At 40.7% G+C, this 16,185-nt stretch overlaps 1 protein-coding gene across 5 annotated transcripts in view; it reads left to right on the plus strand.

Annotated features, from left to right (window-relative positions):
* The window catches only part of Slc44a1 (solute carrier family 44 member 1), a 177,532-nt gene that overhangs the window by 95,786 nt on the left and 65,561 nt on the right, over positions 1–16,185 (plus strand). For all 5 annotated transcript variants that reach the window (XM_021160117.1, XM_021160115.2, XM_029476011.1 and 2 more), the window contains exons 6-12: positions 1,999–2,168; positions 4,058–4,147; positions 6,917–7,056; positions 7,973–8,159; positions 9,146–9,311; positions 10,150–10,306; positions 11,280–11,363. In XM_021160117.1, coding sequence (XP_021015776.1) covers positions 1,999–2,168; positions 4,058–4,147; positions 6,917–7,056; positions 7,973–8,159; positions 9,146–9,311; positions 10,150–10,306; positions 11,280–11,363 — 994 coding nt within the window. The remainder of the gene's footprint in view (positions 1–1,998; positions 2,169–4,057; positions 4,148–6,916; positions 7,057–7,972; positions 8,160–9,145; positions 9,312–10,149; positions 10,307–11,279; positions 11,364–16,185) is intronic.

Genomic DNA, 16,185 nt, shown 5'->3' on the forward strand with positions numbered 1-16,185 from the left:
GGTACTGACTTGACAGAAAAGACATCTCTCTAGATAACATAGGAAAAAAAATAACCTGCCAGTTATAACAGTATCAGTTTAATATCTTTTGCCCCATATCAGCCTCTGTTGACTTAGAGATGTATAGCTAATCCACTTTAAAATTCTTGTAGTGTGTCTAACTACATCTATTTCACTTAAAAGCATTATGTAATTTGATACCTTTTCTCATTTTTAAAGACATAACACTGTTTAAGAAACACTTACTCAGAGTGTCCGAGCCTCCTACAACTTAAAGTGTTAGGGATTTGACATGACCTCTCTAGGGAGCTCATTCAGTGCCATTTTGGAAGTACACACATACAGGTACACAGAGAATGGGTTTTAAAAAATGAATATTCATGTTATAGTGTTACATCATTTTGGAATACATATTTACTGAAATATATCTAAGGTAAGGCTTCATCTTTAAAATTACTTTTTTTGTAAAGTCTAGTCTTGTGGATGATGTTGCTTATTACCAATAGTGTTCATTTAACGGAAACAGATGCATAGCTCACTATTCTGATTTCAAATTTTTTGTTTTTTTGTTTTTTTGAGGAAGGAAACAAAGACTGTATTTTGCTTCAGGTCAGTTATTGTTTCCCTGAGATTAAAAGCCTTGAAGTTTGATGTCCAACCATATAACTTTACAGTATCAGTTAGTTACTAGTTAGATTAATATTAAAGACTACGGACACAAAAACAGGCCTCCAGTCCAGTCTAGTATATTAGACCTGCCACTTGTCACACAAACAGCTCTATTCATGTTAGGTTTGTGGTAGGGTGGCTAAATTTTAACTTAATTTATACATGTATATTTATACATATGTGTTTATATGTATGAGCTCTCCAAAAAGCCTAGTGTTCTCTGGTGCACAGTGTTGTCATTGGTTAGGTATGTATATATGTGTTATACTCTCAGAAGCTGAAGTAGATCCATGTTATTATAAGCCAGATTCAAGTCACGCCTCATACACACCTATGTTCTCTCACAAGTCACAGCTGTAGTACATGGAAGCTTGGGTTAAATGACTAGATCAGTTTTCTTTCTTTTTTTCTAGACACATGTCATATATATGATATATTTATACCATATGTATCATTTATATGCCATATAAAAAGTAAAGATATTTGCTGGAGTATAGTTGAGCAGTAGAGCGGTTCTCTAGCATGCCTGAGATCCTCCCTGGGTTCATTACCAAGCACTGGGAAAGGAAAGAAAATGGTCCAGCATTGCATGACCCTAACAAGATGTGTATTTTTCAGTCTTTAGTAGAGTATTCTGTTGTTCCCATACTTATGTGTAATCTTTTAAACAGAGATGTCACCACTACCTTATATGTAATTTCCCCATGTATTTCTGTGTTATAAACATTTCTGTAGATTAGTAATAATTGCTGTTTTAAGTTGTTGTCTGTTAATGTCTTGGCATGCTTTTGTTTTAATGAGGTTATATAAGCTTGTGCCCTAAACACCTTTATTAATATGAGGTTTCCTGTGATGATTTGAAAGAGGAAACATTCTATTAATGGTGGCCCGTCTCAAGTAAAAGCATGTGTGTATGCTTACTTTAAGTTGCATTTGGCAAACGTTCCCTTCCCACCGAATGAGAAGTACATGCTTGTAAGCTTCGCCATCTGCCTGGGGTGGATGTGCAGAGTGGAGGATCTCGCGTGCTTGCTTTTGCTTCTGGTAGTTCTCCACGCATATGTGTATGTGTGTATTTCTCTTCGGAAGGGGAGGGTAATGTCTTCTGTTGGAATGCGTACTCCACCCTCTCTGATAAACTTCTGGTAAGATTGGCATCTGTACGTACGCACAGCAGTCATCTTCATAGCGCACAGCACTTAGCTCCCATAACGAATGCGCAGGGTGGAGTGTATCGCAGCCATTCTCACCTCTCATTTGTGTGTTTGATGTGGCATTTATATTACGTAGGAGTAATTTTTTTTCTGATTTTTTTTCTTGTGTCACCAGTGCACCTATTCCATTCTTCCATCGCTGTGCTCCTGTGAACATTTCCTGCTATGCCAAGTTTGCAGAGGCCCTGATCACCTTTGTCAGTGACAATAGTGTCTTACACAGGCTGATTAGTGGAGTAATGACCAGCAAAGAAATTATATTGGGACTTTGCTTGTTATCACTAGGTAATTGTTTTTCTCATTATTAGCTGTTTCATAGTACTGCAGAAGGCTGTTCTGTTTTTAGCCAAAATATGCATACAATTGGAGATAACGTGTAAAATGTTTGACTACCCATGGCCAAAATAACTGTTTCAGATTACATATAACTATATACATAAAAGTATGTATGGCATATATCTGAAACTGTTTCTTGTTGCTTCTTTTTTTTTCTTTGATTAAAGACTTGTTTCCCCACACTTGGTTACTAAGTCATGGTTGATTATCTTTAATAATAGCAGGAGGCCCCTTCTAATGATTTAGTAATCCTCTTGGTTTTAGATATCATTCCAAAGGTATATTTACACATAAAAGAGGCTATTTTATAGAGAGAGAATATATAAAGGTCTTATATATCCTAAGGGCATAGGTTACTCTTGACGTATGTAATTTTACGTTTATGCTATAGTATTATAGTATTATTGCTTTTCTGGGAAAGCTAGGAAATCTCCACTTGTTAGCCACAGAATTATTTAGTTAACAATTAGATTCTAAAAATTAATTTTATTTTAAAAATAAAAAAACCTACATTATTCTAAAACTATAGAAGTGCATATCAGAGTTTATAAGACTTCTTTCTTGAGAGATAGACGCTAGTAGGAACCAAACAACTATTGCATTGCATAAGTAAAATTAGTATTTATGTATGTTGAATAGCAGTTGTATTCACTGAGAAGATATAAGCTGTATCTCCACCTTTCTTATCATTAGACAGTGTTTTCTTTTTGCATAGTGCTACTTGACTCAATTAAAGTAATGCTGTCCACATGAAATTATAGTTCTGTGATATGTGAAGGCTCACATCTGTTCTCATTCCTGTGCATTTACTGTTAAAGTAGTACTTTAAAATCCCTATACACAGACCTAACCATTTATTTAGCTTTGCAAATGACCCAAAGAAATGTGACAACCTGGTTTTCTGATATAGTTGATTGTTTAACCAAAAAAACATACAAACTTTAAGAATAATGATGTGAATTCATTGGAATTCCACTTTTATTAGAATATTTCTCTCTTGAGGCATAAGAAAAGAATATAAATCCAAAATATCTTGTTCCTTTCTTTGTGGAATGGGCTTTCAGATCATTAAATGTTTATAAAGTATTATTCAGTATTATATTTCTCACACAATGGTTAAGTGCCCCCTTTTCAAGCATTTTAACTACAGTTTTGGCACACTGGCATTTAGTTTGGGATAGATAAGGGAGTTGGCTAAGTAACTCAGCCTAATTGTTGCTCATTTCTGAGGAACAGCTTTGCAGTTAGTTAAGAAATGAGATCAGTGGGGATTTGGCTTTAGTAGTTTAAGAACTTTATATTTTATAGTAGGCTCATACCCTCTCTGAGTTGTAGAGTTAAATGTAAAATATTAGACAGTGTTAAAATACCATCTCCTTTGCTGAATTAGAGAAGTTTGACCTGAGACAATACAGGCTACTCAGGGCAGTATGGATCTGCAGCCACATGCTCCGGTTTTTTGTGTGTTTTTGTTTTGGTCACCAACATGACATGTCATGCTCTACACCTCTTGTGCTGATGTCTGTGTGCATGTCTGACGTCTCCCTGATGATGACTGCACAGCAGCCCTGGTTGTTGTGCAGTCAGCATTTGCATTAGCATGTATTCTTTTCTGTAGTTTATAACCCACACAGTTAGGACCTTTGGTTTTCAGAGATGCTATTTAAGTGTGTGAATTATAATTTCAAAAGCAGCCCGTCCCTTTTCAAAATCATGGTCATGAACTAAGTCAATAGCATCGAATTATTCCTGTAGGAGAAAGCAACACTCGTAAGTCTTTCTCTTTGTATTCTCTTGTGGATTTCAAATGATATTTGTGTTCTGTGTTTTCCCTGCAGTTCTGTCCATGATCCTGATGGTGATAATCAGGTATATATCAAGAGTGCTAGTGTGGATTCTAACAGTTCTGGTCATACTGGGTTCACTTGGTAAGCAGTTTCCTCCTCCTTTGCTTTCATGGTCCCTAATTAATTTCATGGTAGAAACTGAAATAAAAAGAAGAAAATGAAATTTTTATTTTCCCGTGCTATATCTTCTTCATAATGCGTGTTTATTTTTGCCTTGGGGGTGTTATAATTATAGTCTCGTTCCCTCATTTCCCTCTGGTTAGCACTTGAAGCACATACCCTTTTCTCTGCACATGCATATGGGCACGCAGCATTTAGTTAACATTTTGAGCTCCGTTGCCTGTCTCTCCTCGTATGTCTGTAATCCGACTCATGCCCATCCTTCTGCTGTTCACACCTGCTTTCCCTTCTCTAGCGTTTCTGCAGACTATTTTCTGACAGGCTTCATTGTATCTAAGATAGTTCTACTATAGTTGGTAGCCTGTGTTTATTTGTAAGATACTGCTTAATCCTGCGATTGTTGGAGGCAGAGATGATACGTGCCGTTCCCTAGCCTTTGCAGAGTTAGCATTTTCTGACCCTCCTGCGTTACAGGCTCCCTTCTGTTCACTCATGCTTCCAAGCCTTGTCAAATAATCATAGCTTTTAAATTCAAGTTATTATTACGTTAAAATATTGGTTTTACATACTGTGCCTTAAGAATTTATTTAGCCTTGTCTTGAAAGGCCTCCAGCTTATGTTTCCATTTAAGGTTAGGTTTCTTGGACTAATCTTCTGGATCCGGGGTCTATGAGCTTTCTGAATGCGTCATTTGGTTCACCTTTGTATTGACCGAGTTCAGATGATTTATTCATGAGGGACTTAATAGATTCTGTATTTTCCCAGTTCTAGATGATCAAATATTGTCTTTACCTTTACACGCACATTCTGGATTCCCTGGTTAGAAGCGTGTTCAGGCACATATGCCCCTTCCTGCCTGTGCATCCCCAGAATCCTCAGGCTGACCAGATTGCATTTTGTTTCTTTGCCTGATTCACCCCTTAGAGGTTTTTATGTGGTTTCCAGCAGCCCTTTAAGATAAAGGCTTTAAAAAATGAGTCTGCTTCCTATCCTTGCCTGTCATCTTTTGGGAGTGGCTGTTTCCCACCTCAGAAGAGCTGCTTTTGTTTCTGTGGTTAGTCATTGGTCCTGTCCCAGTGGCCGTTTTTCTTCTTAAAGGCATGGATTATTCCATGATATGTTATAGTCTTCTGAACAGTCTTGCTGTTCTCCTTTCCATCCAGATGAGTTGGCCAGGCTGACTCTATTCCCTCTTGGTGTTAATTTTCCCACTGTCAGTCCATGTCTGGCAACGACAGAGGGCCTGAGATCTGATACTCAGTTCCGATCTCTCTGTTCTTCCTGCTCTCATCTGGGTTTTCCTCTTCTCATCTGTGGCAGTCTTTGAGTCTGACTCATGTTCAGATATGTCTCTTTAATAATAAACCTCAATTTACCATTTATTGTACAAGGTATTTCCTGTTACTTCCCTGATTTCAGTTTTCTAATTTGTGAAATCAATAACGAGTAGATTGTTTACTAGCCGTAATGGATAAACTGGGTCACCCTCGGTATTAGCCCGGATTCAGAAGCTTCATGCACAGCATCTACTGTAAGTGTGCTGTAAGCGTCTACTGTAAGCATCCTTAAAGTAGGTGTTCTCATTCCGCTCTCCGGCAGCTTCAGTTCCTCTCTGGACTGCCTGTTCCTATTTGTAGAGAGTGTAATTCTGTTCATTTTCCGATATGTTAAACAGTTTTCCAAGCAGCTTTCTGGTACCTTGGGACTTCAAAGGGGAAGAAGTATGTTTATATACTTTTAGTTGGTTTGGTTTCCACAAGTTTTCATTAGAAGAAAACTCCACAGTTTACTATTCACCAACAAATAGGATAGGGAACTTACTTACAGGTGGAGGTCGGGTTGATAAGTATAGATCTTAGTCCAACTTTTATCTGCCAGATATTACTTATATTAGTCTCCTTACTGTAGCCAATCACTCCTTTGCAGGATAGTCTGGCATGCAGGTATCCTTCGACCCATACCGTTGAGCATCTTTCTTGCTGACCCGCTTCAGGATGGGTCCGTGATCTTTAGGATTAGAGAAGGAGCTCTCCTAGAATTCAGGGTCTTGCCTCAGCCTCCTAGACTTCTCTCTGGGATGCTTTTTCCTTAGGTAGTTTCAGAAGTTGATCTTTCTCAGACGTTGCTGTCTTGCCCAAACACATCATCTCAGTGAGGCCTTGCTTATCAGTGTTAAAAAAACTGCAGCACCTTCCTCAGCCTAGTACTGTCCTGCCTACATTTTCCACTTAGATTTCACATTCTCCTGTGAATTATTTCTGTTAGTTTCCATTTCCTCATTGCTGTGTAAACTTAGTGAGCAGAGAGGGTGGGCATCTGTTTACTGCCCTGTCCCTGGTGAATAGGTGCTAAATAAATTCATTGGGTGGAAATCCAGGTATATGTGGAGGTAGGTTTGCCTTGTTATTCAGTCTTTTTATGTCTGAGCTAGTATTAGAGATAAAAGTTCTTTAGCCCCCCCCCCCCAACCCAATGCATTCAGAGGTTTCCTACATTTATTCCCACCTTTGGGGAGATATACTTTTTTGGTCTGTTATTCCTTTATCTAATCTCTGTTCAAATATTTAATCAATTGCATGGCCTTCAGCGCTAGGCCTTGTTATTATAGTTAAGTGGATTGTCACTGTGTCCCAAATGGTGATAAAAAGTGTAGGTCCAGAAAGTTAAGCATATATGTCACGTATTTACTTGTACTGATATTTGCAAAACCAAATTGTCATGTATCTGCAGGTGGCACGAGTGTATTATGGTGGCTGTATGCAAAGCAAAGAAGGTCCCCTAAAGAAGCAGTTATTCCTGAGCAGCTTCAGATAGCTGAGGACAATCTGCGGGCGCTGCTCATCTATGCCATTTCAGCGACAGTGTTCACTGTGAGTGGGAATGCAGGGGGGGATCTCAGTGTTGCGTGTGGTCCTAAGTGGGACGGAGACTCCCTCCGGCCCCTGGACAGCTTCCCCATAGTGTACTCCCAGTTCAAAAACTGCTGGAGGCCTCTCTAATCAATGAGTGTTCTTTGATCCAACAGTTCCTTCTGCCCTGTGTGCCTTTTGAGATAATTTTCACTTGGGATGTTTATATTGTCATTTGCTAATAACACTTTTCTCATTGTCAAAATATAATTAACATCTTGGGAAACAATTCTCCATATTGCTGAATAATATATTAAGAAATAGAATATCATTCCTCTTACTGTTCATTTGTTATTTCCGCTTGTATTTAAGACTTACCTTTTAACAATGTATGTGGTATTGAAAATGTAAGTGAGACGCACTCTACTTAGACATGCGTTAGACAGTGACAATCTCACTGACTAGCCTGTACTTAAAGGAGGGATGATGTCAAGTTTCTTTCTTTGAGCATCCATGAGACTAACACTAACAATAATGGCACTGAAACTATTGGCTCCAGAGATATTTGTTAGCCGTGCTTCTTTTGCTAGAGTTCTCTCTGCTAGCTTCTAGAGGAATGGGGTGGAGATTGTGAGTAGCCAACGGTTATTCTGCCACAGGTCCGACCTTAGGAGTTTCAGTCAACAAAGGAGAAGAAATACAAAGAAGACTTCCCTTGCTTTGAGGTGGTAGCATATAGCTCTCCCAGCATTGCTCAGACTGATAGGCATGTCTGTGCAATTGAAGAGTCCTGTCCTGACTGGCAGTGTGACTGGTGATAGTGGGCGGAGGGAAGGTCTTAATAGACTGAGGAAGTCATATTAGAGTCGTGCACCATTGTGCGGTTTGGGTTTCCACCGCTTAGAGACTCAATGCTCTCCTCTCTTCCCCTCCTCAGGTCATCCTCTTCCTGATCATGCTGGTTATGCGCAAGCGTGTGGCTCTCACCATCGCCTTGTTCCACGTGGCTGGCAAGGTCTTCATACACTTGCCTCTGTTAGTCTTCCAGCCCTTCTGGACGTTTTTTGCTCTCGTCTTATTTTGGGCATACTGGATAATGACACTTCTCTTCCTTGGCACTACTGGTAAGAAATGCAGTTTCTTCCCCCTGTTCATGAATCTAATTTGCACCCGTACATTTTAAGTCATCAAAGAGGTTAGGGGTGTAGCTCAGTATAGAATGCTTGCAGCCATGAGTGAGGGCCTGTTGGTCCCTAGTACAACACACACACACACACCCCAGAGAGATAGAATTCTTCATAAATTTGTTGACAGAGATCTAGTAGCCATCAAGTCTTAACTAGAGGGGGCATCAATAACTCATGTTCACTTCATGACTTTTAGCAGATCTTAGCAATTTGGATCTAGACCAGCTAAGCCCTAAAACATCTTAATTTTGACAGGGTCATGCATTTGAAGTGAATTCTCTATTTACTCGGATATTTGGATCCATTTTGAAATGAATTAATAAATTCATAGCCACTGTGCCTTGCTTCACAGTCCAGAGTCATCCTGGATTACTATTGAGTTCCTGATAGTGGAGCACAGGACCAAATGTTAAGATATGGGTGTTAACTGTGAGAGGTGAGGGTAATGATGGTGACCTTGTGTGAAGCATCTCTGCCCAGTCAGCTCACACTCAGTAAAGGAATAGGACAGTTATTTCTATGCTTAGAGAATAGTTTAGATCTATAATTACTGGGTAAATAGAACCCAGGGAAGGAAGGAGAGGGGAGGGGAGGGGAGGGGAGGGGAGGAAGGAGGAACAAGTAACATTCAGGCCCAAATAACTGATAATGGAATTAGAACTATATCTAAATAGATTAGTTTAAACACCTTTGGCGATGCCTTAGAAGAGACCAAATGTGTAATTGTGTGGTGTTTAGTTTTGCCACTGTTTAAAGTTATAACAATGGCGTCCCATAGTGAAACGGCACTAAGAGCCAGCATATTGAGTGTCGTGTGTGTGTCGCAGGAAACCCTGCTGCTTGTTCACAGTCCATAGCCACAGGTCTTGGCTTCTGCTTTATGTGATGTGTGATGCTTCTTTGCTTCCTTGACATCTTCCCAGGCAGTGCTGTTCAGAATGAGCAAGGCTTCGTGGAGTACAAAATCTCCGGGCCTTTGCAGTACATGTGGTGGTACCATGTGGTTGGCCTGATTTGGATCAGTGAGTTCATTCTCGCCTGTCAGCAGATGACTGTGGCAGGAGCTGTGGTAACATACTACTTTACTAGGTGAGACTTTTTACCTACAAGAAAACCCCAGTTTATTGAGGTAGCCATGGCTACAGACTAAGATAGTGGGGCTAAGGCTACAACCGTTTCTTTTCTGTTTTGTTTTGTTTTTTAAAAAAGGGAGCTGGAAAGGATGTGACAAATGTATGGTTGGTAACTTTGTGGAGTGGATATTCCTCCTCTCACACTTGGCTGTAATTGCCTCCAAACCAGCTTAGCAGACCATGGTGGGACCTAAGGACCTATAAAGAAGTAAACTTGGTTGAGTATCAGGTTAAGAGACCATTAGAAGGCAAGCTTCATTTGTTTCTCTCAGAAGAACTGTCGTGAGACCCCTTTGCTACCTTCAGGACTGAGACCTAAAGGAATAATCTATACAGCAGTCTGTTCTCCTGAGCTGCAGGCTGTAGAGATTTTGTGGTTTTGTTTTTGAGATAGCTGGCTGTCCTACATTAGGCTGGCCTCAAACTCACAGAGGTTCGCTTGCCTCTGTCTGAGCTGCCATCGCACCTGGCCAGCTATAGACTGCTTCTTAAAATTCCATTTTCTGATGATACAGTTTATTCCTTAAATAGTCACAAATAAGAGCTTTCAAGGCCACTTTGGTCTAAAGTCACAGAGCCTAAGAACTGCTCCCTTGGTGTAGTAGAGAAGTGAAGCTGATTTTGTAACGTTTTTACCACAATTTTGGTTTCTTTGTCAGTTTGTCCTAAAGCTAGATAATATTGCTGTGATTTTGGTTTTTTTACACTGCAGTAGATTTCAGACCATACATATTTGTATTTCCTCCCTGTTCTAGACTTTGTTTTAACTATCTTCTTGATCATTTTTAAAACAGGGATAAACGGAATTTGCCTTTCACACCTATTCTGGCATCAGTGAATCGCCTTATTCGTTACCACCTCGGCACTGTGGCAAAAGGATCCTTCATTATCACCCTCGTCAAAATCCCCAGGATGGTCCTCATGTATATCCACAGTCAGCTCAAAGGGAAGGTGAGAGCGGTGTGTTTAGCCAGGCTCTCTTGGGGCGCATACACCAGACCTCAATTCGCACATAGTAGGATAAACTTCTAGATGTTTTCTTCAGAGTCTGAATAAAGTGGGATCCAGTTCTCCCTCCATGTCTCCCATGTACACATTCCACATGTCCTGAAAAATCATCTGTCTAGTCACGAGTCACCAAGTTTATTGAAACAGAAACACTTCTCTACCCTTTTTCTTAAGAACCCATAATAACTGTATATGATGTGGGTGTGGCATGTTCTGATACATGCATAAGTGTGGAGTAACCAAGCCTCATAGCCTCACAGCACTTACCATGTCTCTGTGCAAAAAACGTTCATACCCTCATGTCCAGGTCTGCTCTGTTAGCCAAGTGTCCCCAGTAGGAGACAGCAGAGGGCAGTGAGTCCAACAGTAAGTCTCTAACCTCTGAGCAGAAGCAGGGGAAGTGGCCTTTGACATTGATCTGGGAAAGGACTTTTTTCTTACAGAAAGAACAGGGAACAAAAATGAGCCTGAAGAGTCAAGAAATCCACCTAATCCATACATCTCATAAAGGGTTACTGTCTAACATACATGAATCCCCTGGAAATAATGTGAATTTCAGCATAGCTTTGCTCACAGTCTACCTTTCCCTGGAACCTGGTCCAAGAATGTTCTCTTCCTGTTCCCCACCCTCACAACACGACGTCACCAGCCATACTCTGACTCCAGCCTTTTGGTGTTTGACAGTTATTTTGTCTTGCTGGTCCTATGTCTTCCTCTATCATATATGCAGTCGTTAGTAAATAAATGTTGCTTTGAAGCGATTTGAAAATAATTGGGGAACACGTAGGTATGGAGGCCTTGGAACTTACATTGTGATTTTAAAAATTTTTATGTTTCTAGCATTTGAAGTTGTTTTCATGATGATTAGATTTTTGCTTCTGTGTTTGTTGATTATTTTTGCCTTTTCCTCTCTCAGGAAAACGCTTGTGCACGATGCATGCTGAAATCCTGCATTTGCTGCCTTTGGTGTCTTGAAAAGTGCCTGAGCTACTTAAACCAGGTAACACACACTATGAGTGACCCACTTTCAAGTAGACAGGTGCCATTCCTTCTTCCAAGATAAATTAATTGAACTTAATTGAAAAAAAAAAATCTGTGTTTTTCTTCTGGCATTATACATTGTTCCTTGACTGAGTATACTCAAATTCTGTTCCTGTTTTTAAACTAGTGTATTTGCTCACTGACATTATTATGTTAATCTCAGTTTTGATACATGGATAAACACGTCATTGGGTTCATCTTTCTGCAAAAGTCCCTTTTCTCTTAATTCACATCTTTTTTTGTTCTTGCATTATTTAAGTACTGTTTGAAAGCTTTATTTTAGTGGAAATCTGCTGTGGGTACTTAGTCCTTTTTAGACCTTGACTCCTCTGCACAGTTGCTGTTCTTGGTAGAGATAGCTTGTTTCTTATTGTTTTGTTTTAATCAAACCGTGAGATCTCTCCAATATTGGCTTGAGGAATATTATCAGAGGAAGTGTTGTTTCTTTTCTGTTTCTGTGTACATCCACATGTGTGGAGCCCTGAGGTCCATGTGTGCATGTCTCTGTGTACATCCACATGTGTGGAGCCCCGAGGTCCATGTGTGCATGTCTCTGTGTACATCCACATGTGTGGAGCCCTGAGGTCCATGTGTGCATGTCTCTGTGTGCATCCACATATATGGAGCCCCGAGGTCCATGTGTGCATGTCTCTGTGTGCATCCACATGTGTGGAGCCCCAAGGTCAATGTATGCATGTCTCTGTGTACATCCACATGTGTGGAGCCCTGAGGTCCATGTGTGCATGTCTCTGTGTGCATCCACATGTATGGAGCCCCGAAGTCGATGTCTGATACCTTCCTCTATCATTGACCACCTGTTTTTTTGAGTCAGGGGCTCTCTGAACCTGGAGCTTGCTGATACGGTTAGCCTTGCTGGCCATCACGCTTTGGGGAGTCTCCTGTCTCCTCAGTTCTGGGATTACAGGTGCATGCCCCAGTGCTCAGATTTTACATGACTTTAAGACTCATTCCTCATGCACAGCAAGCACTTTACCGACTGAGCCGTTGTCCCAGCCCTAGGAAGCAGTACTTTGAAGGCTGACTGAAGGAGTTGACACTTAGGGACACAGGTTAGGCCTCCCTTTGTGTTTCTATATCTAAACAAGCAGAACTTGCTGTAGAGTTATCTTGTCCTCATTTACATTTTTTGTTGTGCGTGTGTGTGTGTGTGTGTACATGTGTGTGTATGCTGCATAGCTAGCATGTTTGCCCCCTGAGCATCTTGTTTAGTGTGTGTGGTATGTGTGTGTATGTGTTGTGTATGTGTGTATGTGTCCTGCATAACTAGCTTGTTTGTCCCTTGACCATCTTGCTTAGTGTGTGTGTATGTGTGTACATGTGTGTCTATGTATATATGTGTGTGTGTGTGAGGATGTGTGTGTCCTGCATAGCTACCGTGTTTGCCCCTGTGCATCTTGCCAGCCATTCTTGTCATCTAGTTTTTTGTTTACTTTCTCATTCCCTAACAATCAATTTTAATGTATTGATGCCCTCATTCAACAAGCCAAAGCGAAATTGACTTTCTTACCATTCACCTCTAAGTGATCGACTTTCCCTCCACTTACCTATAGCCCTGTGCTCTGCATTCACTGTATATTATCCATAAGGTGGATGTTCTGTGTCACTGGTATCGGGCATGCCTGCACTTTGCTTTATTGAGCGAGCTCTGTGGCTAATATGAGAAGGTGGATATAATGCTTCATTGTATTTAATAAGAATATATTCAGCATGCTTTTACAGGACATATTATTATCTGTGAATGAACAAGTGTTTGGAAACTCATTTAGAAATATTAATAATACCCAGAACAACCGGAAAGTTTCTTTAAAATTTTAACTGGGAACAAATGATAGACCGACTAAAAGTCATTGTCCTTAAATGGTCTACTTGCGTAAGTAGCACATCATCAGGATGTCAGGCTTAGATTGCCTCTCTGGGCTACGTTCCCAGCCCTGTGCCAGAAACCCATCCTTGGTAACCCTTCTTGCAATGGCCCAGCCCTCTGCTGAGCTTCAGGGCTTGCCTCAGGAAGAACATTAAGGAGTTGAAACTGTCTGCCACTTCTTTATCTTAACCTGTAGACTGACAGCTTAAAGGCAGAAATCTTATTTGCTTTGTCTTCTCAGAAGGTAGCAGAGTGTCTGATGCACAGGCACAGGTGGTCTTCAGGTGCCTTTAGACGGAACTATTATGCCAGTACTATGTCGGTTCTAAAGGGCCAAGTGAGAGTCAACTCCATTGAAGCCATGCAGCTGTAGTGAAGAGAGGGGGAAAAAAAACCCCACACGTCATGCCAAGTAGTCAGTGACAAGTGAGATCAACGCAGCGTTTCTACCATACCTAACATCTTCAGTATGGTTACGTCGTTTCAAATAAAGTACCACAGATGCCTAACAGAAACAGCTTAAGAAGAGGAATTGGGCTCATGGTTTGGTCATCATGGTAGAGTTTATGGCAGGAGTACATGGTGGACGCTTTTACCACAGCAGACCAGGAGGCAGAGTACGGGGCCAGAAGCAGGGACTGAGCAGTGACCTTCAGAGGCTCATCCTAATAGCCTACTTATTAGTAATAATAACCAGCCTTGCTTATTGAAGGTTCCACAGCCTCTAAAACAGAACCTCCAGCTAGGGGCAAGCCTCCAAAACATGAGCCGGTGTGGGACCTTCCAGATTCAAACATAACCATATCCTATGTCAGTAGCTCGCTAGTATTTGTGTGATGTTAGCGATTCTCATATAGGAGTTGTCCAATTTGGCTCTTCATTTGTAGACACGATAGCTGAGTTTTCAGGAGATGCATTCAAGTAGTAGGGGGGGTCAAACATGAGCAAAGCTTTATGAAGAATTCTAGATTCACACTTAGTAGTTGTGTTTGGGACAGTGGAGTCCAGCTCTGTGGGGACCGATTATGTGTAGTGCTTTATTTGAAATAATGTAACCAACCATATTGAAGCTGTTGGAAAGTTTCCTGCCATGACAGGTAGAGCCTAAGGAGCAGTTTTCTAACAGCAGAGTATTTCAAACTTCCGGGAAGATGGTTCACAGCTTGGTCAGTACTTATTTGTGTGAAGTGTATAAAATGCTGAGAGTCATGGCAGTACTGAGAACTGATCTCCAGACAGCCTTCTCCTGCCCTTTGAAACACTGAGGTATAAGAGCATCTGGGGCTAGAGTCGCCTTTCTTAGTGACGTAGTACATGCTGTATAGATGTTTGGTGCCTTGCTGGAGATTGAACTGTGTTGTTAAAAGTTATCTCACATCTTCCGATGTCACCTCCATGAGCAATCAGGGTTCAGATTGTAAAGTTTTTCCTTTCCCTGCTCCTGGAATTGAGCCCATACTTTTAGAGCCCTGTTGAGGTATTGTGCCGTGGAGAGTTCAAAGACAGATAGTGTAGCTTTTGTGCAAGCTCAGTGGAGCCTGTAACTCAGTTCCCATCCTTAGTAAGTAGAGAAATAGATAATAGCTGTCATCACCAGGATTAAATAGGGTGAAATTCAATACAGGTAAATTAACTTGTACTCGGCTCTTCATGGCTGTCTGGTACATGTCACTTGACTATTGCCTCAATTTTCCTCCTCCTCCTCCTGTTCTTCTTCTTCTTCTCCTCTCCCTCCTCCTCCTCCTGATAATTGTGTGTGTGTGTGTGTGTGTGTGTGTGTGTGTGTGTGAATGGGAGTGCCCACAGAACCATGAAGAGGGTATTGGATCCCTTAGAGTTGGAGTTATAGGTTTCCTTCATTCTTCTTTGATTAATGCTCTGACATGTCAGGGATTCGTTCAGTTAGCCTGCTTAGGATCAGTGAGAAATGAGTGTGTCTCCCACTATGAAGTACCCATTTAATCACCTCTTGAGTTCTTCTCTGCTTTTTATGACATGGATGTTGTATGTAGCCCAGGCTAACCTCACACTCGTAATAGTTCTTACGTTACGCTGCTGCCCTCAAGTGCTGGGATTATTAAATCATTTATAGCACATGAGTGTATGATAAAACTTTGTTTTCTCTACTATTAATCTGCCTACTTTTATATCAATACTATAATAGTGAATTGTTATAGTTTTTTATATATATGTTAAAAATCTTACAATGTGGTGGTCCTCATTTTTATTTTTCCTAAGTCACTTGCTTACTCTCTGAAAGTATTTTTAGAGCGCAGGGAAACAGTGGTGTGGATTGTACTGCTCTCTGTTGAGCACCGTTTACCACACTGCCCGTCACTCTGCCCCATGCTTCCCATGCAGAAGTCCCATTTAAAGTCCTGTTTTGCCCAGTGCTCTTTAGAAGGTGTCTGTCCTCTCCTTGAGTTGGCTCATCTGAGCTTTTTGTTGTTTCTCCTGAGGTTTGCATGTAGCCTTTGAAAGCCTGGAGCAGAGCCAGAAAACTGAAGCATGTAAGGGGCAGTTGGGGCATCTAAGACAATAGACAGTGATGCAGAGTGTGACCTGAAGGACACTGTGACATCTAAAGCAGGCAGTTGTGATTGTGATCTTCAGTCTCCCCTGTTTTCTGAGAAAGGAAAAATAAAAATAAAAACAACCACACACACACCAAAATTCTAAATGTTTATATTTTGTCTTCTGCTATTAAAATACTGACAGTTAATTTAGAAAACCAACACCCCCCCCCCGAAAAAAAAAAAAAAAAACCCAAACAAGCAAAATCCAAATGAGCCTGAATAAATAGTTCTTAAGGCTACACAGTATCAGTTATCCCTGGGCCAACAATTTGTTGCTGCTGCTCTAAAGGATTTACAGAGGAGAATTGAAACACCATTTA

Source organism: Mus caroli, chromosome 4 (genome assembly GCF_900094665.2).
Source record: "Mus caroli chromosome 4, CAROLI_EIJ_v1.1, whole genome shotgun sequence".
In the NCBI taxonomy this organism is placed as follows: domain Eukaryota; kingdom Metazoa; phylum Chordata; class Mammalia; order Rodentia; family Muridae; genus Mus; species Mus caroli.